The sequence below is a fragment of the Elephantulus edwardii genome, unplaced genomic scaffold (genome assembly GCF_000299155.1).
Source record: "Elephantulus edwardii isolate Elephantulus edwardi_28Jun2011 unplaced genomic scaffold, EleEdw1.0 scaffold00046, whole genome shotgun sequence".
NCBI lineage: Eukaryota > Metazoa > Chordata > Mammalia > Macroscelidea > Macroscelididae > Elephantulus > Elephantulus edwardii.
In genome coordinates this window covers 19458358-19469938 of record NW_006399796.1, presented here as the reverse complement: position 1 = coordinate 19469938, position 11581 = coordinate 19458358, and the positions used below count along the sequence as shown (strand labels likewise).

At 37.9% G+C, this 11581-nt stretch overlaps 1 protein-coding gene across 1 annotated transcript in view; it reads right to left on the bottom strand.

Annotated features, from left to right (window-relative positions):
* ADAMTS19 (ADAM metallopeptidase with thrombospondin type 1 motif, 19) overlaps window positions 1-11581 on the bottom strand; it is a 426420-nt gene that overhangs the window by 125207 nt on the left and 289632 nt on the right. Inside the window, 1 exon segment of the mRNA XM_006886015.1 lies at window positions 5338-5465. Within this exon segment, the coding sequence (XP_006886077.1) occupies window positions 5338-5465 (128 nt within the window).

Below are 11581 nucleotides of genomic sequence, written 5' to 3'. Positions count from 1 at the left end.
GCCACAATTCTCCTCATAGAGCCCAGCCTCCCGGATAATCTGCTCTGCATACAGAAAAGGTTGAAATGCTACCATGGGTTCTTTTTAATTTGTTGTTGTTATGTGCAGTCGAGTTACCTGCGACTCACAGTGACCCTATGTACAACAGCCCTAAACTCTGCTCTATCCTGTGTCAATTTCACTTTCTCCAACACACCTACCGCCAATACCCCAGTCACTGAATCAATCCCTCTCATAGAGGGTCTTCCTCTCCTGAGCTGTCCCTCCACATCCCAAGCATGACATCCCTCTCCAAGGACTGGTCCCTTCTTACAACATGTCCAAAGTATGTGAGATGAAGCTTCAGAATCTTTGCCTCCAAGGAACAGCCTGGTTCAACCTTCTCCAGTATGAACCTGTTCATTTTCTTAGTAGTCCACAGTATATTCAATACTTTTCTCCAATATCACATCTCAAAGGCATTGATTCTCCTTCTATCCTCCCTAGTCATTGTCCAATTTTCTGATGCATAGCAAGTGATTGTAAAGACCATAGCCTGTATCAGGTGCACCTTCGTCTCCAGAGTGATATTATTGCTCTTCAGTACTTTGGAGAGCTCCCTTACAGCAGACTTTCTCATCATAATACGTCTTTTAGTTTCCTGGCTGCTGGTGCCAAGAGTTATGACTGTGGAGCCAAGCAAACTAAAGCTGTTAATAATCTTATTCTCTTCTTCATCCATCCTGATGCTGTCAATTGGCCCAGTGGTGAGAATCTTTGTCTTCTTGATAATGAGCTTCAATGACTATTGAAGGCTGCATCCCTTGACCTTCTGCAGCAAGTGCTTCAGGTCTTCCTCAGTTTCAGCAAGCAGGGTTGTGCCTTCTGCATAACACAGTTATGGACTTCCTCTGATCCTGATGCCACCCTTTTCCTCATAGAGCCCAGCCTCCCAGATAATCTGTTCTGCATACAGGTTAAAAAGTTATGGAGATAGGACACATCCCTGTCTTACACCATTCTCAATTTTGAACCATACAGTGCTTCCTTGCTCTGTCCTGACTACTGTCTCCTGGTCCAAGTTTATTTACTCTTTATTTAATATTTATTTTCTAATCTACTAGAAATTAGAGCTTTATACCGTATCATTGGCAGTTTCAAATATCCTCACTTATCAACATATTGTTGTTGTTAGCTTCCTCTGGGTCACTGACCTTGTGAAGAACAAATCTGAACCTTGTGCTATCACGAGTCATTCTCACTTCTTTCGATCATTATTATTGTAGTCATTATGTTAATCATAGGATCACATAAATTCAAAGTTGTTTAATTATAAACGTTACATAGTTTAACTAGTAGCAAATATTCTAAGTCCCGTGTCTGTATTCTGGAGAGGGGCTAATTAAACAGAACACAGGGTGAAAGTTTCTTCCTTTCAGTGATAGAAACCTCATAGTTCCAAAGTGGGTTTCGCTGGCTGTTGTCACTTGCTCCCTTACTCCATTCAGCAAGCTTAAAATTCTGCTTTTAACACTGGTGCTTAACACATTTTAGGCAAACCTGATACAAAGAGGGTCCCCATGAAATAAGAGTGCTTTCAAGTTTATTGAAATTGTAGTTAAAAAGTAAGAATGATGACATATTTCAATGTCATCCGAAGTCACAAGTCATTTCACAGAACTCTAATTCAGTATTAACCATCAGCTTAACATGTGAGTAGGCTTTTTTTTTGTTCTGGTCTATGATTTAGCCAGGGACTCTGTAGATTGACTTACATAACACTGTTAAGTGAATATAGCAACTTAGGCTATTGTGTTTGACACATATAGTTGTGAAAAGAATTTCTTTTAAAAATTTACATTCATGGATTAATATGCTGATTTAATGACTTTATATAAAATTCTGAAATAGACCTAACATCTTTTCTTGTACAACAAGTAGTTCTTAAGATGAAATGTTCATAGGTAAAATACTTGCAATGGTATTTAGAGACAAATGAAAAATACCAATTCAGATTACTGCCATATTCTGCTAAACATAAAGGAAATTAGTATGTATTTATGAATCATTTTTTATGCCAATGGTATCATGCATGGATCTGTCTGTGCTTTAAACTTTAGGGCATACAGGCAAACTGTAACACCTGGGAAAGCATTTAAATCTCATGTTTTTTTCTTAGCCTGTTAATCATAAATCCAATCTATTTACTGTACTCTGAAGTGATTAATCCATAATGTGTAACTGTTTACAACGACTTACAACTGTTTGCAACTAATGTGTATGTGTGCATGTGCACAGGTGTTCATATCTCAGGGGTTCTATCTTCTGAGGGGAAAACACTACTATCTTATATTCTCAAAAGAACATGTAACACAAACAAGTCAAGGACCACTAAGTAAACGAGTTCCTCTGACAAAATGGAATAGTTAATGGGTGCATACAAGTTTTAAATGATTTGTTCAAGAAGATAGCTTCTTAGTTCTACTTTTTAAAATAAAAATTAGCTAATTTCTGGTGCCATCGTGGTTTTTACCCTTCCCTCATTCCTCCTTCCCCTTCCTAATTAAACATCTTGCTCATAATTGCTAATTGCTATAACTATATTGTGTTTTCATCAGTTGTTCCCAGGTTGATCATCCCGAGTCCTGATCCTTTACAGTGCTCATTGACTGAATGGATGTGCCATTTCCTCCCTATCCTTCCGCCCCTCAGTAACAGTCCTATTTATTATTTGTCCTTACATAACTGAGTTATTTCACTCAGCACAGGGTCCTCTGGCCTTACCTAGATTATATAGTATTTTACAAATTGGTTGTTTCATAGTGCTGCATAGCATTCCACTGTAGGAATGTATCACAGTTTCTCTAGCTACTCATTTGCTAACAGGTATTTCTGTTTTCTTGTTATTGTGAATAACCATGAACATAAATGTACATGTTTCCATCTGTGCCTCTGCTCTGATTTCCTTGGGTTATACTCTTAGTCATGGAAGCAGGGGTGGCATCCACTTCTTAAACAACACGCCTCTGGAAACTCTATGAACTTTGATAAATGATGATAGTTATTGAAAGGCTTCAGGCCTTCTGTTCATAGGGTCACTATGAGTTGTGCTCAACTCAATGACAACAACAAACAAGTGACTCATACACACCTTTCGTTATTAAAGGATTTATTTTTCTGTACCAGGGAGATATATGAAGTCATGGCTCTCAGCTACTGATCCTTTTCCAAAATTCCTTGGCCTGAAGTAAACTTCCTTTCCCAAAGTCATACTGTTTTCTAAGGTGACATATACCCAACATTAGGAGAAATCAGTAAAAAGGGGGATTTCCCCCATTAAGAAGAGCACCCCATGCGGCCAGCTGAAGACATCATATAACTGTGCCAAACTCAATGTCTCCCTCTCCCAACCACTCTCCTGTCCAAAAGACTGAAACTACTAACTCACTCCAGTATTAACTTCACATTTTAATCTGCCCCCAAACCACTTGACTCTGTCTCATGAAGAACCTATGTATGGTAGAACAGAACTGTGCTCCAAGGATTTTCAATGGTTAATTTTTCAGATCAAAGTTGTGTCATCTGTATAATACAGGCTGTTGATGCGTCTTCCTCCAATCCTGATGCTACATTCTTCTTCATATAGTCTAACTTTTCTTATTATCTGCTTAGCATACAGATTGACTAGTTATGGAGAAAGAATATAACTCTGACACATAAACTTTCCTGAAAATTGTTTCTGTTCAGAAAGTTGCTTCTTGATGTCAGTTTTGTGTGAGGACGTCAACAATCTATATTTTGCAGTTGATACAAACTTGCTTGGAGAAGGTGAAGAGATGAAGCATTTACTTAAGATCAAAGACAACTGCCTTAAAGATGGATTACATCTCAACACAAAAAAAATAAAAGAATCCTCACCACTGGACAAAGAGGTAACAACATGAGAGAGGAAGAAAAGATTGAAACTGTCAATGATTTCATCTTACTTGGATTCACAATCAACAACCATAAGTACCAGCAGTCAAGAAGTTGAAAGCTGTGTACACTGAGAAAATCTGCTGTCAAGAATCTCTCCAAAGTGCCAATGAGTAACAATGTCAGCTGAAAGATAAGGTGTGCCTGATCTTAGCTACAATATCTTGAGTTACTTCCCATGCCTCTGAAGGTTGGACAATGAATAAGGATTTCAGAAGAAAAATTGATGGCTTTGAATTGTGGTTTTGTAGAAGAGTACTGATGATCTCATGGACTGTGAATAAAAATCAACAAGGCTGTCTTGAAGGAAGCGTAACCAGGGAGCTCCTTTAAGGCCAAGGATAGAGAAATACCATCGAGCATGTTATCAAGAGCATCCAGTTGTTCTGGAAATAATGATAGGATGCTGGAGAAAGTAGAGGGTAAGAGAAAGATAGGAAGACCCTCAACAAGATGGACTGACTTTAACTGTGGATTTGAGTGTATCAGAGATGGTGAGGATAACACATGATAGGGAAAGCTTCAAATCTGTTGTTTCATAGAGTTGCTATCAGTTTGCTATAAATGGTCAACTTGATGCCATATAATAACAACCATTTCTCAGAAGTAGATTGGAGGCCTTATTACTGATTCACCTCTCAGTGGATTCAAATGTCTGGCCCTCTTAGTCACTAATTTCACCCATAAATCATTAGAACTACCAGGAACTCTGTTACCCTGCCAGGAAAACCAACTTGAGACAATGACAAAGCTAGCAATTTCTATCTAGACTTTGTTTTGGTCTTTTCATTATACTATTCTGACACTGACAGAATTCTGTTTTCTCAAGATAAATGAACAGCACATAAACACACAGAGTAAACTGACATTAGTTTTCAAAAAATAATGGAGACACAAATTAAATATCTAATATAAGAAACTTGAATATACATTAGAAAATCAGTTGGTTCTTTGTGCTTGGACTGTTTTAATGGTGAGTGAGTAATAGGGCTGGCTTCATAGGTTTTTGCTACATGGCTCAAGACATGGACACAAGACATGGAGAATTAGAGTGCTCGGATTTGGGGCCTGGAATATCTTGACATACAATGCATGGTAGTGTTCCAATTTTAGAACTACAATGTATACATTACACAATAAAACTCTCAGATTCTTTGAGTTACTCATGGCTTTTAGGAGTCATCTATTAGATTCTCTGTGCAATAAAGATAAAAGCAGATTAGACATGCTCAAGGTAAATTTGAATCAGGATTATCGTCAGATCTTTTGAATGTTTGTCTAGACTTTTCCACCACTCAGTATAAGCTCCTCAGTGGTCTACTGAACACATAAGTGTTCAGCGACTGACTGGAAACATACGTTCTTTCCTTCGGGATTACTTACCTGGCATCGGCCATTTGCACAGACATCTAAGCCCTGATGTCCACAAGAAGTTCCATCCATCACTTTTTCTGACAGAAGGACGGGCTGTTCTTTTCCAACAGGGGAGCAAAACAGGGCACACGGCTTTTCTGCATACAATGGGGAAAACCAAACAAGTAACTATTACTCTATTGATATTTTTATATTTTTTAAAGTTTTATTATTTTTCAGGGCAATTATTGGATAAAAATATGATAGGATACAAGAGTAGGTAACACTAGAGGAGTATTGAATACAATGCCTGGAAAAAAATATGTTACAAAATGTCTATTAATCTCCTTCCCTTTTAAGCAATTTGGCTGCTAACAATCTTGTAAAATGTATCATTTATTATTCTTTAGTACAATTCCCCTTCCAAACACAGACCAATTATTCTCCCTGAAAGCTGTATTACATCCCTTGACTCTTTCTTCTGAAATAATCTCTCTGCTGCTGATATATATCAGCTTCTTTCTATTTTTCAAGTCCTAGCTTAAGACATATTTCATGTATAATGTTATTCCGATGTTCAAGTTCTGATACACCTTTTTAAAAAAATCCTATCCTAGTGGCCTGGTGGTAAGAAACTGCACTACTATCTCAAAGGCACATGGTTCAAATCCACCAGCTGCTCTAGAGGGAGAAGTATGAGTTATCTACTTCCTTGTGATTTACTACCTCTGAAAATTCACCAGAACATCTGTTATGTGTCAATTCTGACTCTACCACACACAATAACAACATACTTTTGACATTTTCCAATTGAAAAACTACCAAATGAGTAAGGCCTTAAGAGAGAAGCAATTCGCATAATCTTTTCCATTGTTAAGGTTTTCACACATAAAACAAAGAGAGTATCTTGTGCGCAATTGTTAATGCACTTGCTGAAAGTTTAACCCCCTTTATTAATCCCTCAGAAAGTACTTCAGTATGTATGACACCTCAATTGAGAACGACATTCTAGGTGAAGACTTGTCTAACACCTGGGAGTCTTCTTCAGCAGCTTAATAAGGGAAAAATAAGCTAAGGTGGTTGAGTTAGAACACTTGCCCATTAGTCTCAGTCTAAGAGTAACAACGTATTTTTAAAGTGGTGTTTCTATTCTAAGACTCCTTCAGAGAAGCTTTAACATTTGGTAACACTAGTAGTAGGAGAATCCAAATCTGAACTTTCAGAGCAATTTCCATGCTACATTACTAATCTATTGGCTCTACACCAGCCAAGTCCTTTACTATTTATTAAGCTCATATAAATAGAATGGAAAATAGTTTACAGTCACTGACACTGATCTTTGCTTATGTCTTCAGTAAAGTTCCAGGTATGCCGATGGGATTCTATAAATACCAAATAACAGCCAAAAGCACAGAATGGAGTATATCGCTTTGCAAAGAGACGACAGTTAAATAAGCTTTCAGAATTGAACATTTCGAACAGTTTTCACATGTGGCTTCTTAATACCATGCTGAACAATTCTAGGGAGTTGGAACATGGCCCTTCATGTGAATGGTTTTGAAATTTTCCTTTAACATGCCATTATAAGCTACAATAAAGCATTTCAGTGTGCTCTCACACCTCAAAGTAGGTTATGTTTATTCAGTGACTCTGCTTACTATATCTTATCTTTAGGTTTAAAAACAGCTGAAATAATTGCAACACTTGCTAAGTATAATTTTCTTCTTTTGGAGTTTTTATTGACAAGAGGCGCAAACTAGTATATGAAGAATAGCAAAAATGAGTGAGCCTCCTAGAAAACTTAATTCACAACCTCCATAAGAATTCAGATAAAATTTTTATTTCTTCTCATAATGTATTATAATAGATTATCAATATAATATCTTCTGATATTCTGCTTATTTTAGCTCTACAAATGACACAAGCATTTGAAACCAAACTTCCTTCCTGGAGTTACCCACAAGACTATGACATTGTAACAATCCATGTAACACGCCAGCACTTGGCGAGCAAGATCTGAATCCATTTAAGAAATCAACTCTTCCAAGATATGCATTAGACTGATTTTCAACCAAATTTCAGCACAGATTATGGAAAATACCTGGACTTAACACCTGAAGCCATGTATCTCTTTTTTCTAAAAACAAATGTTGACTAATGCTGGCTTAGTGGTACGAAGTTGTACTGGCAAACCAAGGGAACATAGTTTGAATCCACCAGTTACTCTGTGGTAGAAAGATAGACAAACTCCTCTCAACCAATTTACTGCCTCTGAAAACGTGCTGGAGGGTCAGCTGTGAATCAGTCCCTATTTGATTATACCTAACAACAGAAACAGCTGCATTAGTATTTTACATTTACTCCTCCTAGGCCTAGGCTCATGTATTACACGAGAGTACATCAGAGATGGCTACTAGTATTTTATAAGTGTTAAGACACCTTTGAATTCTTCTTTTAAGGATTCTATGTTTCACTTTCTTCTGTAGCACAGAGGCTAATTATAATTAGTGCTGCATAACCAATTCTTCATACAGATTTATATGTTTAACTGATGTATAATACAAGATTTTAAGAAATGTCAGCCTACTAATTATAAAAATTATTACATAATTATAGTAATTGCATGTTGCCATCGAGTCGCTTGCGACTCATAGCGACCCTATGTACAACATGTACAACATCCCTAAACCCTGCTCTATCCTGTGCCAATCTCACTGCCTCTGACACATCCATCCCGATTACCCCAGTCACTGAATCAATCCACCTCATAGAGGGTCTTTCCCTCCTGCGCTGTCCCTCCACTCTGCCCAGCATGATGTCTCTCTCCAAAGACCTGTCTCTCCTTACAACATGTCCAAAGTATGTCAGGCGAAGCCCCAGAATCCTTGTCTCCAAGGAGAAGCTTGGTTTAACCCTCTCCTGGATGAATCTGGTTGTTTTCTTGGCAGTCCATGGTACATTCAATACTCTTCTCCAGCACTACAACTCAAAGTCATTAATTCTCCTTCTATCCTCCCTAGTCACTGTCCAACTCTCTGATGCATAACAAGTCGTTGCAAAGACCATAACCTGTATCAGTCACACCTTAGTCTCCAGAGAGACACTATTGCTCTTGAGTACTTTAGAGAGGTCCCTAACTGCAAACTTTCCCATCGCAATACGTTTTTTGATTTCCTGGCTACTGGTGACAAGAGTGTTGACCGTGGGGCCGAGCAAACTGAAGCTGTGAACAATCTCAATCTCTTCACCATGCATCCTGATGCTACTGATTGGTCCAATAGTGAGAATTTTTGTCTTCTGGAGATTGAGTCAGAGGGAAGCAGCTGAGGCCAGGCACCAGAGAGGACATCCACAATAGCTTCTGACATGCCTCCAGGTAACAAGCCCCAAGGCGGAGCCTAAACCGGTTGGGTCCTCAGGCCTGCGGCCCTCAGGCCAAGAAGAAAAACACAATCTATACAGGAGTTCTACAGGACACATCACCTTCCCTTTGGAGACAGTACAAGTAAACTTAAGAGACACTGGACACAGGAAAAAAAATATCTCTGACAAGCTGTCAAGTCATGGGTCGGACAATGGGACATTAATTCTGAAGGCATTGGTAGAAGTGAAGTGGTATCCTGCTGGAGGGTGGAGCTGGGAGTAATTGTATAAATTATATAAATTACATATATGTATCACATTGATTATAAGCATTTCTTCATATTTGCTTAGAGTTAACTTATTATTTCCAAAGGCTTTAATATTTTGAATTGATTCCCTACAAGCTCTGCTTTTTTCAGTCTTGAAGAAATCTTATAGCCTCTCTTTTCTGTCCCTTTGTCACATGTGACAAAATAGGCTTCAAATGAGGGAAAAACTATCAAGATATTATAGCTAGTTAGAAAGAGTTAAGATTAACTTCAAAATAATAAGATTACTTCAGGATATATAAAATCATACTGATTATATGTTTATGTAGCAAAGGATAATGGTATATATTCAATTTATTCAATGAACATTCTTTGACAATCTATGTCAGATGGTATTCTATGTATATGCATTAGGTGGAATACAAATACATTAAAATATAACTGAAAGAAAACCTCCTTGCTGTTGAATTGGGACTGACTGAAAGCTCACCCTCCATTAGGTTTTTTAAGCCATAAGTTATATGAAAAAAGATTGCTCATCCTTCTCCTTAAGAGCTGATGGCTTAGAACTGTAAGAGAAGAAAGAGAACTTTCAGTGTAACTCCTTATGGATGGGACCACCAGGGCTCCCTTCTGTGTTACAGTAGGCTAATTTGGGGTAGTTGGATGAAACACACACCCATTTGAAAGATAAAGGGATTTGTTTTTCCTAGAGGGATTGACATAAAGTGAGTAAAAAAAGTGAAAATATATATTCAAGGTAAATGAATAGAGATCAAAGATTGAGAATGAAAGTATATTATTCCAAGAGACCAACATGTATGGGCCTAGATAAATAAGAGTAGGAAGTATTTGAAAAATAGACTAGAACGTAGACATTTATACTGGAATCTCAAAAAAGATTGGAAAGTGTTAAAGCATGTTAGAAACCAGGCAACAGAATGCTCTTGTAAAGCATGTAAGAGAGTTGACATTCGTTATGAGGCAAATGGAGTTCACAGAAGAGTATTAATTAGGGCAATGTTTGCCAGATTTGGCCTTTATACAGGTCAGTCAAGAGGAAATGAGGAATAGAGACTAGAGGAAGATGAAGGGTCAGAGGGGTCATCAGGGAAGCTGATTGAGCAATCCACGATTGTTGTGCTGGTTAACTGATTCATTAAGGATGGAGACTGAATGAAGAGATTCTGAGTTCGCTTGGTAAGTGAAGTCCATCACGATGCCATTCTCTGTGAGAGAAAACAATCGGAGAAGCAGAGAACAGAAGTGGGAGAAAAGGGGAAGAGGCTGTACATAAATTGGAGGTGATAGGATGGAAGTAAATGGGATACTAAGAGGAGATGCCCATGCAATCAATGGATAAACAGGTTAAGAGTTTAGAAGAAAAAGATCCAGAATGGAAATAAATATTTGGGTTCCATTAGCACATATATGATAAGTAAAATGTTGTTGTTGTTGTTGTGTGCCATCAAGTCAGAACTGACCCATAGCTGACTCTCCAGGGGGTTTTCAAAAGCACTTAATTGCACAGGAGTAGACTGTCCATCCTTCTCCTGTGGAGCAGCTGGTGGATTTGAATGTGTTTCCTTAAGACTGTAGTGCAGTTTCTTACTCATGAAGAACGGAAGAACAACCAGGGTTGATCATGAGACAAAACTCCATTGCTCAACTGATGAATGTTCATGAAGCACCTACTCTGTGTCACGCCCTTTTAAGAATCTAAGTAATAAAATGTGACAGTAAATTCTACTCTTTTAAGAATTACTTAGAGAAGCTGATGATAAAGAATAGATATAAATATTACATCTGATGAAAAATGCTTTAGAAAAAATAAGTGGAAGAATAGAAAGCTATACTTATTAATATGTAAGAATAATCTGAAGACATTGAGTACATGAGGCATGCCATTTAAGGGAGAGAGTTTCAACAGAGATAATAATTTTCAAGGTTCTGAGACAGGAGTTCACGCAACTTATTCCAGGACAATCACAGGAGTCTGTACAGCTAGAGGAAATAGTAGAAAATGTAGTTAAGGAGTAACGGAAAGTTAGGTAGCAAACAAACATATGCCCACTGCTGTTGAACTGGTTACCACTTTCAGCAACTCTCCATTTAGTCTTGGGGGCTAGCAATCTTCACAGGAGGAGACTGCTCATTTTCCTCCCATGGAGCAGATGGTGAATTCAAACCATTAAACTGTGAGTTAACAGTGCAACATGTAAGGCACCACTCCACCACAGCTCCAGTAAAGGTGCTTCTGAATAACTTTTGACTTTTATTGAACCATTTTTAGAAAAGTTTGAATGGAGGAGTAACATGATGTCATTAACACCTACGTTTGGAGTTCAAAAGAAAAATCTGGCTGGAAACATAATTTTATAAGTCATTCGCATATTTGAAGCTATGGCTACAGATGAGGTCATGTAGGAAGAAAATGCAAGGTGAAAAAAGAATGAGATCTGGACAGAATGTTTAAAAAAAATCCCAGTGTTTAATGGTGAGTTAAGGAGGTGAGACACCAAGGGAGAAGACAGACAAGTCAGAGATACCACAGGAGAGGCAGCGTTGTCTGAGTCATGTAAACACAGGCATATGAGCATCTCAAGAACCAAGATGGTAAAACAACTATGAGATATCATTTC